Source organism: Takifugu flavidus, chromosome 21 (genome assembly GCF_003711565.1).
Source record: "Takifugu flavidus isolate HTHZ2018 chromosome 21, ASM371156v2, whole genome shotgun sequence".
Taxonomy (NCBI): Eukaryota; Metazoa; Chordata; class Actinopteri; order Tetraodontiformes; family Tetraodontidae; genus Takifugu; species Takifugu flavidus.
The window spans coordinates 5,398,917-5,413,065 of NC_079540.1; the positions used below are offsets into that span (position 1 = coordinate 5,398,917).

At 45.3% G+C, this 14,149-nt stretch overlaps 1 protein-coding gene across 3 annotated transcripts in view; it reads left to right on the forward strand.

Moving 5' to 3' along the window:
- Positions 1-13,790, forward strand: part of col22a1 (collagen, type XXII, alpha 1) — a 29,983-nt gene extending 16,193 nt beyond the window's left edge. For all 3 annotated transcript variants that reach the window (XM_057020788.1, XM_057020789.1, XM_057020790.1), the window contains 43 exons: positions 112-165; positions 1,151-1,204; positions 1,755-1,808; positions 1,888-1,941; positions 2,028-2,081; positions 2,563-2,616; positions 2,697-2,741; positions 2,837-2,899; positions 3,098-3,151; positions 3,271-3,312; positions 3,409-3,441; positions 3,536-3,589; positions 3,898-3,951; positions 4,029-4,082; positions 4,152-4,205; positions 4,275-4,328; positions 4,534-4,638; positions 4,909-4,953; positions 5,140-5,217; positions 5,296-5,331; positions 5,414-5,467; positions 5,604-5,648; positions 5,873-5,908; positions 5,996-6,109; positions 6,396-6,449; positions 6,632-6,685; positions 6,766-6,819; positions 6,920-6,973; positions 7,138-7,191; positions 7,272-7,325; positions 7,403-7,456; positions 7,526-7,570; positions 8,370-8,423; positions 8,886-8,939; positions 9,078-9,131; positions 10,220-10,291; positions 10,355-10,390; positions 10,475-10,519; positions 10,647-10,826; positions 10,909-10,975; positions 11,066-11,248; positions 11,350-11,427; positions 11,591-13,790. In XM_057020788.1, coding sequence (XP_056876768.1) covers positions 112-165; positions 1,151-1,204; positions 1,755-1,808; positions 1,888-1,941; positions 2,028-2,081; positions 2,563-2,616; positions 2,697-2,741; positions 2,837-2,899; positions 3,098-3,151; positions 3,271-3,312; positions 3,409-3,441; positions 3,536-3,589; positions 3,898-3,951; positions 4,029-4,082; positions 4,152-4,205; positions 4,275-4,328; positions 4,534-4,638; positions 4,909-4,953; positions 5,140-5,217; positions 5,296-5,331; positions 5,414-5,467; positions 5,604-5,648; positions 5,873-5,908; positions 5,996-6,109; positions 6,396-6,449; positions 6,632-6,685; positions 6,766-6,819; positions 6,920-6,973; positions 7,138-7,191; positions 7,272-7,325; positions 7,403-7,456; positions 7,526-7,570; positions 8,370-8,423; positions 8,886-8,939; positions 9,078-9,131; positions 10,220-10,291; positions 10,355-10,390; positions 10,475-10,519; positions 10,647-10,826; positions 10,909-10,975; positions 11,066-11,248; positions 11,350-11,427; positions 11,591-11,784 — 2,784 coding nt within the window. In that variant the 3' untranslated portion in view covers positions 11,785-13,790. The remainder of the gene's footprint in view (positions 1-111; positions 166-1,150; positions 1,205-1,754; positions 1,809-1,887; positions 1,942-2,027; positions 2,082-2,562; positions 2,617-2,696; positions 2,742-2,836; positions 2,900-3,097; positions 3,152-3,270; positions 3,313-3,408; positions 3,442-3,535; positions 3,590-3,897; positions 3,952-4,028; positions 4,083-4,151; positions 4,206-4,274; positions 4,329-4,533; positions 4,639-4,908; positions 4,954-5,139; positions 5,218-5,295; positions 5,332-5,413; positions 5,468-5,603; positions 5,649-5,872; positions 5,909-5,995; positions 6,110-6,395; positions 6,450-6,631; positions 6,686-6,765; positions 6,820-6,919; positions 6,974-7,137; positions 7,192-7,271; positions 7,326-7,402; positions 7,457-7,525; positions 7,571-8,369; positions 8,424-8,885; positions 8,940-9,077; positions 9,132-10,219; positions 10,292-10,354; positions 10,391-10,474; positions 10,520-10,646; positions 10,827-10,908; positions 10,976-11,065; positions 11,249-11,349; positions 11,428-11,590) is intronic.
- The last annotated feature ends 359 nt before the right edge of the window (positions 13,791-14,149 follow it).

The window sequence follows — 14,149 nt, forward strand, 5'->3', positions numbered from 1 at the left end:
TCAGGGTAAGAGCTGGGAAGGAATTATGTCAAAAGAGGTTCTCACAGAGATAGTAAAACCAACATTTGTTTGTGTTAATGATAAGTAATTCTTTCTTCTTTTTAATCTCAGGGTCCTCAGGGGTTACAGGGCTTTCCAGGTAAACCCGGAGAGTTTGGACACAAGGCAAGAATCTGCAATTTTTTTCATACATTAGTCACATGACACGCCAGCAGGTAGCAACGGTAAATCAGCTGCACAGGTGACCCTTCAGAGGCGGAGCAGCGACCACATAATGTGCAGACATGCACAAAAATGTCACATTGATGCTGATCACATAATCACAAATTAAGAAAATAGTTCCATAGTCCCATAGTTTCTTCCGTCTTGTCTAAACACACAGCGTGCTGCTAACACCCACCTAATGGGGACTTTTTAGCTAGTAGGAAGACAAATCAGCAGAAACTTCTTCTTCCTCTACCAGTGAGATTAATAGAATAATGACACAGGCCCCTCCAATATTGCCACAATCTAGTTTTTCATTAGCTTCTCACTAAAACAATTTACAGCTGCTCGCCATGAACACAAGTTGCCACGATTTCACCCTATTTGGGGTCGTTACGCCTCAGCTGAAGACGCTCGGGTGGAGAGATGAAGAGAGGTGGAGCGGGCAGGCTGAGAGCTGGGATAACAGGGTGGCCCCCACTACCCCGGAGCTGATGGAGTGGACTTTATGGTTGAGTTGCTTTAGATTGAGCCACTCTCCGCAGAACTCTTGTTGGCTGTGTGCGTCATTATGGCTGCAGCTGGCCTCTTCACCTCTAGCGATGCAAGAGCTGATGGCAGCCAGGGAGCGTGAGCTCTCTGAGAGGCTGGGCGGAAAGAAAAACAAATCTAAAATATGTGGATATAGCAATGTGGATTCTCCACTGAAAATCTCAGAAAAAACAGACAAATAAAAAACAAACCCCAATGATTCTATTGGTTCTTATTACGGTGTAGTACATTAGTGCCCCCTAGCGGTCAGATGCATAATGACACGGCGCGGCTTCGTTAATGTAGTTTGTGCTGCGGATGAAAGATCAGATTTGTGTAAAATAAAAATATGCCTGCTTACATTAGGCATGCCACATATAGTTCTAATTCTAATTCTGATTTAAATGTCTCACAGGGGAAAAAGGGTGAAAACGGGTTGCCTGGAGTGGACGGCCTCCCTGGAACGGCTGTAAGAACATTATTAATTTTATGGACAGCCAAATATAAATGTATCTTTGTTCCATATATGTTCGTGCCCAACTCACTCGCCTTTTCCTTCCACCTCCAGTGAACTCTTTAGGAGAATTTAGAAGACGTAATTTAGTATTTTATTCATGTTTGTGTCAGAAGCATTTCTGCAACCCACCAGGCACAAACTGATTGCCCTCAAAGGTGCACTGACTGTGTTTATATTAGAGAGAATAAAAAGTCTAGATTGAAATCAAGAGCTTATTTCAATTAATTTTCTAAATGGCACCACTTATAGTCTTTTAATTCAAGTGAATTTAAGGACAAATGAGCTCTAAATACAGTGATGACGCTGCCCACTAGTGGTGACAGAGTGTTATTGTCTGTCGTTAAACAATGGAGCTGTAGTTGATGGCAGATCAGATCTTAAGATTCATCTGGATTCAAAGCAGAGTTCTGAAAGGAAATAATTCTTCTCTGCTGATGATTTAGAGCTTCAGCAGTTTGAGCATTTGCTACTGAAGTTGTTATAATTATTATCTTAATTGCAGGGTCCTCAGGGTCCACCTGGGCCACCTGGAAACCAAGGTCACCCTGGACCTCCAGTAAGTACAATCCAGACATAATAATCATCCAGAACATTTCATTCCATCCTCCATTTTCTTTTTTAATCATTGTTTTCAGGGTCTACCCGGTGAAATTGGATTTGCAGGCAAACCTGGAGAAGCTGGAAAGCCTGTAAGATCACTCGATCTAATTCATGAGACGATCAATCATTACGCTCAGTCAATGATTTAAGTTGACTTTTGCCTGCTGATTTTTAGGGTCTTCCAGGTAAAGATGGGTTGGACGGTCTTCCTGGGAATGATGGGGCGATGGTCAGTTGGAATTTCTTTTATAGTTTTGTTGTAGTCTAAAGCCTTTTCAGTTTATTGTGTTTTGCTGACACGATAACCTGAATATTTCATTTTATTTTATATATTATATATTATATATATTTTTATTTAACATTTATTGTCAACAACATTGAGGAAGCTACAGTGACTGTGCATGATGTCGAACTAGATCATTGTGCTGTTTGCTAGCTAGTCTGTATATACCACATAACTGCTTCTAATGCTAATGTGTTAGCATAGACAACTGTGAGAGGGAACTAATATGAAATTTATAAACTCTTTCGCTCCAAGTATAAACGTGTCCTTTGGCCTATATTTGAAAATACAAACACAAAATAAACAATGAGGAAGCGAGAACAATGAAGGTTCATCAATGAGATTAATATGTGGAAATTATTGTTGCTAACTGCGCCTCTAATGGCTGGTAAATCTATGTATTTAACCAACTCTTGTGTCTGTGAAGGGGCCCAGGGGAGAACGTGGAGCCGACGGTTTCCCTGGCAAGGCAGGAATAAAGGTGCGGTGACTTCACACTTGCGTTATTTTATGGTCCGCATGCAAATGTGACCTGACAATGTCTCTGTTACTTCCTCGCAGGGGGATGAAGGACCTCCGGGTCCCAGAGGACCCCCAGGGGAGAGAGTGAGTTCAATGCTATAATATTATTTTCCAATAGTATTTATATCATTTTTAGGATAAGGACACATGCAGACTTTAATTGTGTTAATTTTCCTCAGGGAGTAGCTGGACCTCCTGGACAAGCAGGTGTTGATGGAGTGAGAGGGGGCCAGGGTGTCCCGGTAGGTGTGAAATCTACTTTTGAACCCATATTTGAGACAATTCTTCTGTGTTTAGAGTAAATATGTCATCCGTGTAATAATCTTGAAGGTTGACTCGGACTGAGATTTAATTTCCATTTCAAATTATAAAAATCTGTCATACAAAGTAAAATTACTTATTAAAAATATCATGTAAGTGGTAATTTTGCCACCTCATAGGGAGAAAGAGGTGCGGGAGGTCCTGTCGGGCCAAAGGGCGAGAAGGGCGACAAGGTAAATAAAATGGTTATCCTTCCTCATTCGCTGTAGTCTGATTTGAGGCCACGCTGGAATTGGATTGAATGGGCTCATTAGTATGCAAATGCTGTGAATCTGATGTGTGTTTGTTCCAGGGTGATGTGGGACAGAGGGGCCCACCGGGCATTCCAGGAGATGTAAGCAAAACCGTACTTAGAGTTCTTTGGCAGGAAATGCAGCACCTGGCATAGAAGTTGTGAAATAATAAGACTGTTTTTCTTCTTTTTTAACAGGTGGCAAATGTCATCCCTGAGCCTGGCATGCCTGTGGGTTTCTTCCTTTTATTTTGGATATATATGTTTATATATTTTTTATATGCAGGGTTGCTCTTTAAATAAAGTTATTTAATCTTGGCCGTAGGGGAAGCCTGGCGAGAAAGGAGAGAAGGGGGAACAAGGAAAACCAGGCGAGATGGTGCGTTCACGTCACAAAAAAAATTACACGTTGATAGTAGTACACAAACATGACCACCAGGTTGCAGTAGTGTTCCAGAGATCGTATCTGCGTAGTCGAATCTCCAGGTTAGCAAAACCACCGAAGAAGCTCGTAATAAATACACAATGCTGTCATTTTTGTTTAGTAGTCACAACCTTTTTTCCCACACACAGTGACAATAACATCATTTTATGTTGGCATGAAAAAGAATATCACATTTGATGGTCACCAAGTGATTGAAACCTTAATCCCACTGACTCATTTTACCCCCCACCCCTTTCCTGCAGGGTCAAAGAGGTTTGCCTGGTGAACAAGGCTTTAAAGGACTCCCTGGACCAGTAGTGAGTGACACTTTACCTCCCCGTTAATTTCCTAAAAGTGGTTTAGACTCAAAGGCATCATTTGATTTGTGATCCAGGGACCAAAGGGAGACAGTGGACCTACAGGAGACCCGGGGCGTGTTGGAGACCCCGTAAGTTCTCATTAGACAGTGGACGTGCAGGCTATATCTATCTTGTAATGATTAATGCGCTTCTCCTAGGGTCCACCTGGCGCTGCTGGTTCCCCGGGTCCACGCGGAGCAGCCGGAGATGCTGTAGGTCTTGGCAACATACACAGCAAGTGTCTCATAAAAGAAGCTGGAGTCACATTTTCTTCCTTCTAGGGCTTACCTGGAATCATCGGGCCTCCGGGTCCAGCTGGACAGAGAGGAGACAAGGTTGGTCACATGATTAAAACTAAAGAATCAGGGATTCCACACATTCACTAGCTCAAACCTTCATTTACTCACTGGAAAATCTGTTAAAATGCCTGAAATTTGCCACAATGGACAATATAGAGTCAGCATCTCCTGCAGACATGTCTCCTGTCACCCTGGGATATAAAACAATCCTTCCATTTTCTTGCTTTTATGTATATTTTAGGGTGATCCAGGTAAACCAGGACAGGCTGGACCCACAGGACCACCCGGAGAGCCAGGTGTAATTGGGCCCCCTGGACCACCAGGAAAGGGGAAGGACGGCCAATCTGTAAGACATGCTTTTGTCACTTTACTCATGAGTTGAGCCTCCGTCGGGTGCTTTAGGTGCTGAGCTCCACCTTCTCTCAACTAACTCGGGTCAGGTGTTGCTTTGGTCACATGACTGAAACACCTTTGACAATATGAGACTTGGCTCCCAGGTTTTACTGCTGCCAGGTGCTGCCCTCAGGCCTGGCGGAGTCTGTCACAGTCACAGGAAAGAATCTGGTTTAGATCTTTAAATGGCAGCAAGTGACTGACATCATATGTTCTGTTACAGGGTGAACCAGGACCACAGGGAGTTCAAGGACCCCCAGGGCCAAAGGTAACGCCACCTGTGTGTCGGGGCCACTGGCAGCGTTAGCCACACTCGGTTCTATACCTCAGGCACAGATAAGAACCCCCCTTGATTTGAAGGCCAGGCTAGGAACACCTCTGCATCACTGGCTGACTTCCTCTGGATGACTCCTTGAGGATCAGCGTGATGACACCTGTGTTGCTGTTCCCTCAGGGTCCACCAGGGGCGAGAGGAGACCTGGGTCCGCCCGGGGAGAGGGGGTCTCCGGGAGAAGGCAAAGTGGGACCAGTGGTATGACCGTGACTGTTGCAGGAATCTTTACCACAACACTTGTTTCCACCTCCTCATAGAAGATTTCTGTTTCTGCAGGGGCCTCCTGGACAAAGTGGGGAACCCGGAGCAGCGGTCAGTTAAAAAAATAACAATAAAAATGGATTTATATTTGTCTCAAGTTATTGCCATAAGGTCAAATGATCGCTGGTTTCAGGGTATGACGGGTCCACCTGGAGTCGCTGGTCCTCAAGGCCCACCAGGACATAATGTATGTTCACAGCTGTGTCTTCCCTCTACATTTTTTACAACGCTTGATTTTAGACATAATATTTCATATTCTTTTCTCATTTTTCCCCCCTTTTATTCATTTTACACGACGTTACTCATTGGCTTTTGCCATGCAGGGTTTACCTGGAAGGCCGGGAGAGAAGGGGTCACCAGGAGAGCCTGTAAGTTCTTCATTGTTGCTTTATTGTTGATGCTAAAGAGCACAAACTGCGAGAGGAGGGCTAGCATTAGCATGTAGTAGCAAGAGTATGTTGGAGGGTCATGGAAAGACCTCATTAAAGTTCAAGGGGATAATTCTCATCCTCAATGGAGAATACTACACTGAACTTGTTAGTAGGCACCAAACGCACCAGAACTTTGAACATGAACTGTCTCTGTGTCTCAGGGAAAACCAGTGGACATCTCTGACCTCAACCTGAAGGTAAGCCTCCTCGGCCTCACCTTGGTGAGGGAACCGTTACTACCCTGATTGTATGATTCAATGAAGAGGTGTCTCTTCTACCTTTAGGACGTATGCTCAGACTGCCCCGCGGGTCCTCCTGGACCACCTGGACAACCTGGAGTCCCAGGGGACAAAGGACACCCAGGTCTTGCTGGAAAAAATGGCCAAGACGGCTACCAAGTAGGACGCACTGATTATTATTCAACATTTTCTGATGCAAAGATTGTTATCGGAAGCCCTCTCGTGGTTAAAGAGGTTTTATGAAGTGCAGCTCCGGCGTGTGAGGCCTTGGTCGTACGAGGGCCAAAGTGCTCGTTTGTCTTCATCCATCACACCAACTGTGATGGATGAAGAGGCTGCGGCTGCATCATTAGTACTGACTCCTCTGGGGAACGCAGAAACCGGCGACTGTGCCCGCCACCGTTCCCCTGGACAGAGACTGATGCTCTGCCTGTCTCATTTACAGGGACAACCGGGACCAGCCGGACCTCAAGGGCCCCCTGGAGCTGATGGTGCAAAGGCAAGTGTGCCTACTAAATGTGATCTCATTACTCCCAAAGGGGCCACAGCAATTACCCGCATTTAGTAGCCATCTGTATTCATAGGTGCTGCACATAACATTATAGTCTTTACATACCAGGATTTGGGGATTTCCATCAGGTGTTTCTGATATTTGACCCTTGACCTTTACTTTAATTACAGGGTGGTAAAGGTGACCAAGGACCCCCCGGAGGCCCTGGAGACAAAGGAGACAAGGTAGGTCTGTGTTTTTAGGACCCAAGCTGTGTTTATTTGAGTCTAATCTATGAATCAACACCATATATCTGAACTGACAGGGTCATCCAGGACCTCCAGGACATCCCGGGACCCCTGGCTTGATGGGCACACCAGTAAGTTTCTTTTCGGTCCTTGACTGGAAAATGAATCTTAGTATTTATCTTGATCAGGACATTTTAGCAACTATTTGAACAATGACACTTTTCTCCTTAGGGTACTGATGGACAGCCTGGCCCTGTTGGCCCCCCGGGGCCCCCTGGAGAAAAGGTCAGTCCGCACTCCATGTATTTTCTCTCTCAGAAAACGTATTATCTGTGCGTCATTACTGTAGAAAGCTCTTCTAGCTAGCATGTAGGTCAGCCTGTGTGGTAATAGTAGCCATTCATCATTCTGGTGACACTGACCTGTTTCTGCTTGTTTGTTCCCAACAGGGTAAAGAGGGTCTCAAAGGAATTCAAGGACCTGCAGGCCTACCTGGTTTGATTGTAAGGGTGCACTGTCTTGGCTGAGATGTAAATGTACCTGTAGATCATTACAGATGATCGATATTGTCATTGATGGGCAGGGTCCACCTGGAAAAACTGGAAAAGATGGCAGATCAGGTGAACCAGGAGACCAGGTAGGGGGATGGACTCTGTACCTCCCCAGTGATCTAGTGTAGTTCATGATTTTAATGCTGGTGTAATTTTATCGCAGGGCAAGCAAGGTGAACCCGGGCTGCCAGGAAATCCCGGGCTTAGGGGACTCCCGGTGAGTAACAGCCAGTAAAGGAGGTGGGAGGTGTGAATGGCTGCAACTGACTCCTTTCTGCTTCTGTAGGGTTTTAAGGGCCACAGAGGGGAACCAGGAGCTCCAGGAGTTAAGGTCAGTGTGTGATGTTCCCTTTCATGAACGGGTCAGTTCAGACCAGCTGCAGCTGTAAAACACTCGAAAAAAAGGGCATTTTTGCTGAGCGTCAAACTTGAAACTGAGCCGTATAAAACAAAGAAAACAAATGTGGCCTCATCTACTCGGTGGCTATAAGTGGAATATGCCCAGGAGGTCCCTGAAGGCAACATTCGGTTCTATTCTCCCCGCCCTTCGAAGCGTCTGCACACCTTCTCAGCATGAACCGGGGCCTCTGCTGCTTTTCTCTGGAACGGTGCACCGCCTGCAGGAAGGGCTCCTGCCACGGCGCTGTGGCCAATAACACGGCTCATTACCGAGAGCTCTGACTGAAGCACAGATCACCGTTTTTGTCTCTCTTTCTGCCCGTCAGCCTGAACTGGAACACCAACAGCTCACAACTGCAACGTCTTCCCTTAGAATCTGCTGCTAAATGGCAGGAATGACACCAGAGCTGGTCTTCACCTTCTGAGTGCTGCGCTGTACGCCGCCGTTAATCATTAACTACGTGTTGAGCTCCACCCACACCCGTGCTGTTCCCTACCATACCGTACCATTGATCTCAGTACACAAAAATGGAAGGGTGCCAAGGAGTGTGACAGGACAGGAGCATAACACCTGACTTTAAGAAGCCAACCTGTGTGCATGTGTTATATATTCCATATAAGCAAAATTCCTGTATTTGTTCCCATCTCAAAAAAGGATCATTGTGATTTGAAATGTGTGGTTGACAAGAGAAAAGGATCGGGTTTGGTTTGATTTCTGATGTTCTGAACAGGGAGAAGATGGGAAGTCGGGCTCACCTGGACGTGATGGAAAACATGGGAAGGATGTACGTCAATCCCCATTTAATACGTGATCTCCATTTTTGTTACTTATGTCTTCAATTTGTGTTCCCTGTGTCATCATGACACATGGAGATGGAACAATCAGGTCGTTCCATTCTGATGTAACCGCAGGGCCTACGTAACAAATCAGAAGAATTCTATTTTATTTTTCTTACAATAGTCACAGATGTGAGCTGCCCCTCTGGTCCGTCGGCAGCAGAATATTCTGCACTGCTGTCTGAAACCAAAATAGAACCGAACCAAAAATGTGGCAGTTGTATCTTCTTCTCTCCAAACTGGAATAAAAGTGTTTGTTTAGAATCAGCTTTCTTTAAAATAAACACAGCTGTCGAGTTTCCTGTTATTTCAATTAAAGCCAAAGATGCTGATTGGTCGTAATAAAGATCAATACATGCACTTTTATTTTAGCATCTTTATCGGGTATATTGTGGCGCTTGTTTTCCCAGGGCCCCAGGGGATCTCCAGGACCAGAAGGACTGCTTGGACCAAGAGGAGAACCAGTGAGTCCATTTTTTAATCATTGTCCAAATAGAAAGGTGTCGGGCTCATAACTCAATCAAGACATGAGTTGGCATCGAGCTCACTTCCCCCACTGTCCCTAATCATTTTCTCATTCTCTCCTCTACTGACTGTCTCAGGGCAAACAAGGTGAACCAGGACCATCAGGAAAAGCAGGTCTTCCAGGAACACCTGTAAGTACAGTTAAATAACCTCAGGTTCGTTATTTCACACCCCAAATTACACAGAATAAACCTTCAGATAGTATCTTCAGAGCTGATGAAGTGAGCAAAAGCAAAAAAAAGGAAAGTGTTTGGAGAAGAAAGGACTGCACAGTGATGGAAGACCTGCAGTGGGTGGCTGTGTCTCTTTCTCCTGGGCGAGGTGGCAGGAAAAGAAAAGACGGCTGGCAGATAATGAGTGACTGCCAAGTAAAATCAGGGAGGGAAGAGGTCAGAGTGGAGCGGCTTCTTCCGCGGGGTCGTGTTTTCCGATGACAAACACCCACGCAAATGGCAGGACTCATCTGAGGAGGCAGGAACAAGCAGCTCAGAAACCGGCTCTTTTTGCCTGAGAGTGACAAATTAAAGACAAAGAGTGCCACACAAGTACTTCTTTTTGCCATTTCTTTCACCCGCCTCGTTGTTGGTTACCCTGGAAACCATAAAACTAATGGTATTTGGACATTATCTGGACCTGTTTTCTATCTGCCACAGTAAAGAAGATGGTTTTTATTTTCACTTCAGCACACAAGAGATGATCATTAAGAGGTGGAAAAGCCACAGTGCCAACAGTGGCATCTTGGGGACCTGAAAAGAATGTCAGGACGATATTTAGATGGCTATCAGAGAATCAGTGATATCAGACAGGGGAGGGATCCGAGCAGCAGGAATCGCTGCACAAACGGCCGAAATCAGCAGCAAGCCGATGATGGTGGTGGAGGGTGAAGGCTCAAGCTTCAGTGCGCCCATCCTGCAACATAGAGATGTCATTTCGAGAAGAAAGTGGAATCGAAAGGAAAATCCTGCCATCTCTGCAGCCATTAGTAAACAGCTTCAGAATATGTTGGCTACCAGAGCTGGCTCGTCTCCGGGCCCACGTGGCTTCTGTAAATACGGTTTTTAATCTCTTCAAGCCTGCGTGTCTGAAAACAAGATTACTATTTTCTGCTGTGTGCCGATAAGAGCTGAGGCTAAACGTTAGCGTTGCTGTATCCTTAGTAACAAATTAGTGTGCACGTGCACACTGTGTGACTAACCGTGGTGCCTCTGCTGTGGTGCAGGGTCTTAGAGGCGAGAAGGGCGAGGCTGGCAGTCCAGGATTACCCGGCTTTAGTGGGCCCAAAGGTCCCACGGTGAGTATTGGGAGGACTCATTTAAAGATTATTGCAAATTATAAATTTTAACTTGGCTTGCAGGGGCCACCAGGTCCAGCTGGTCCAGAGGGCAAGCAGGTAAGCGCTCAACAAGACCAATGAAGACTTCTAGTATACAGAACTTGTTGTGTTCTCATCACCTGTGCTGTGCTGGTTTCACAGGGAATTCCTGGCAGAGTTGGAGATCGTGGTATCAAAGGCGATAAGGTGAGGACCTAAACAAGCTCCACCACTTGAACATGGATTATAAGAGACTTCTGCTCATACCATCCGTTGGTTGGTTGGTTGGTTGGTTGGTTGGTTGGTTGGCCAATTACTCCTTTCTTTACTTCAGGGAGATCCAGGAACAAAAGGGGACAAAGGACACTCAGGGGATCCAGGTATGCCTGGAAACCCTGGAGTCCCAGGTAGAAAGGGTCACACGGGGATGATGGGTATGCCAGGACAACCAGGTGAAATTGGAGCCCCTGGGGCACAAGGACCCGTAGGAAACCCCGGCATCCCAGGCCAAAGGGTGGATCATATTTTCGATTTTGCAGCCATTCAGGTTTGTGTTTTTATATTTGAGTTCAGAGTTGTGACCGCTTTTGTCTCAGGGGGAGTCGGTATCACTGGAGGAGATGAGACGGCTCATCCAGGAAGAGCTGGCCAAGCAGTTAGATGGTGAGCAAGCAGTTGTTAGTATCCTTCGAGCTAATTTGTCAACATCAGGTTTAAGAAACTTCGTGTTTGTCTTCTTTTGTCCAACTCCAGCCAAGATGGCTTACCTCATGGCTCAGATCCAACCAGCTCATGTGAAGAGTACAGCGGGCCGCCCAGGACCTCCAGGACCTCCTGGTAAAGACGGCAGTTCTGGACGGCCTGGCCCACCCGGTGAGCCTGGTATGCCCGGGATGAATGGAGGAGAGGGACCGAGGGGACCCATGGGCCCCAAAGGTAGGACAGAGACCCTTCCATGTGTCTTCATTGCTTCTACTTCCACAAATTTGACTGTAATCCTTTAAACATTTGTTAAAAGATTATTTTAAATCTTCCAGGTGAGAAAGGAGGTAAAGGAGAAAAAGGAGAACCTGGAATTGGCGATCGAGGAGAACCTGGACCTGTTGGCCCAATAGGTAACCACCAGTCTTTTTGTCATAATTATTCTGTCAAGGATGTAGAGGCGGATTTGACATTACTGTGGTTTAAACATTGCTCAATTCAAATTATATTTTGAGTTCCCGATGATAAAGAGTAACTTTCAGTAACCCCTAAATGTGCTTCTGGCATGATCCTCAGGTCCAGCTGGTATTCCTGGTTATGGTAAAGATGGGAGCCCGGGACAAGCTGGAGCCCAGGGAGAGCCAGGAAACCCTGGCTCTGCAGGCCAGCCTGGACCTCAGGGTCCTCCCGGCCAGTGTGACCCCAGCCAGTGTGCCTACTATGCCAGCTTGGCACAAAGACCTCACACCAAAAACGTGAAGGGGAAATAAAAAAACGAAAATAGAGGAGGAGCTCCAAGTCCAACTGTATTTAGGAACTTGTTTGTTTCAGGAACTATTTGGAGAAAAAACTCACAATGGAGGGGTGAAGCGACACCTGCTGGCGGCCTGTGTGTGGAGGGATTGAGACAAGCATCAGTGGACTATTTCAGATTTAACCTGGGTACAGAGGGCAGCTAAACACTTTACTTTCCTCGTGACTTGCATGCTTCCTGAGAGGTACAGTATATGTACGGTGCAATTCCCACCTCCGCCACTTCGCTTCACATTTCTTGCAGGAAAACATCTTTATTCTCCCACACATCATTTTGCATTTGCTACCTTTTACAACCCACAAGCTCCTGCACCCAACGGGAGAGTCTCTGCTCATGAAACTGATCTCTGACTGGGGATCTATTATCAGTCTATTTGCCATAACTCCGTCAGGAGAATCATCCGTTTTGCTTGCAGCAGCAGGGAGGCGAGAGGACACGCAGCGTGAGGGATGATCTCAAATACCAGGAGTGATTTTCAGTAGGAGGAGTGCTAATGATGTTTCTGTGATGGATGACCACATTTGTGCACTTGTTGCTCCCAGCGCCTGTCCTCATGTAGCTTTGATCAAATAGGATCCATCACAAAGGAGTTGATGCAGGGTCGTGGGGAGACAAATGCGGTAGTCTGTTTTCTTTTATTTTCGATAAAAGCCAAAATAAATTGCTCGGAATGGTTTTAATTAGCTGTTCTAGGACTGATGGGCCAGTATCTCTAAATTGTTCCTTTTTATTTTGGATTGTTGCAGTGGCTCGGATTCACTAAGAACATTTGAAATCGATTGTTGCCATTAGGACGATGAATTGGCAAAGCCGGGCACAATTTAAGAAACAATATTTTAGAAAGAGCAAAAAGTTCTGGCTGGATTTGTACACGTGTAATGAAGCATTTCCGAGCTGTGTATAATTGCAGCCTTTTGTTCAACTTGCTTGTAAAGCCGCTCTTTTCACACTGCTTCATTGAAATGTGCCATTTCCTCCGTGAGGCTCATTAAGTGGTTGTAGCGTCGGCCAGCCTCTTCAGCCCTGGCTCTCAAAGAAAAAGCTGTTTTTTAATCTGTCCCTTGAAAACCACAATTGTTACTTCCCTGCATCCTAATAGCCAGAGCGCTGAACGATGCCTTACGTCCCTCATGGACCAATTACCGGTACTCCACTGTACATCCTCAGACATGCTACCATTCAGAGCTCATTTAAGATCGTCCACGAAGTGCTCTAAAATGTATCTTCACCTCAAAAACACGAAGAAGCCTTTATATATGTGCAGCATGAAAAGCTCTTTTTGACCATCTATAGAAATTTTGAAATGGAGAATGTAAAGATTTTAATAGAAAATGCTTAAATTCCATGACAGATGTAACTGTTTTGCTACCAAAGCCTCACTCGGACTCCTTGTTCGCTGCCTTTTACTTTACTAGGAAGCACATTTTCTCAATAACAATGCAAGTTCTGGTGCTTTAAGTATCCATTATGAAATGAAAAGATGGAACATAGCCAAAATGGTTGTTTAAAGGACAAACAGCCCAAATCAAGAACCCACCTTCTTTGTTTTCTTGAGTTGGGGTGAATTTTTGTAGACTTGTGCCTTCCAGATTGTCACATCTGTGCTTCTATTCCTATATCCGGTGGTTTATTATCACTCTCGAACCGTTTCGTTGTGTGTTTTTCTCGTTTGGTTATGGCTGGGATGGTAAGTTGCCGTACACAGCTCACAAACAATAACTCTCGCCATACGAAGGAGCTACTCTTGCTTTCTCAACCTTCTAAGTTATACTGCTAAATTATTCCTCAATTCAGCCAGTGCAAACGTGTTTCAATGCAGTATTACAATTTTATTAACCAGGTTTTCCCATTTCTCCTGATTGGTGCTAAAATATTTTAAACTAGTCGCATATTGTAAGTGTTGCAAAAACATGTGTACTGTATTGTGTAATAAAGTTTGGAATAAATTCATTTTCTAAGAGACACTTGGATGGATTTTGTCATATCTGTTATCTGATATAATCTATTAAATCAACATATTTTGGACAGCAGCCATGCTCTGACTTTCAGAATAAACGTCGTATTTGCTCTGCAAATATGTCTGCGCTGTCTGTCCTGTATCCATGACAACCAGAGGAGATCTTTTTGCTATGTAGAGAAATCCAGCGTTAGTGTGGAAAGACTTTGGAAAGAGGAGACGGAGCGTTAGAATGAGACCTAGTGCAGCAGCCTGAACCCACCTTTATCTGGGTCGCCCTTATGACCTCCTCCCAGGAGAGTGAGGGTGTGAAAGACAGTTCCAAAAACACATCACTTTATTTCATTGTATGAATAAAGAGCAT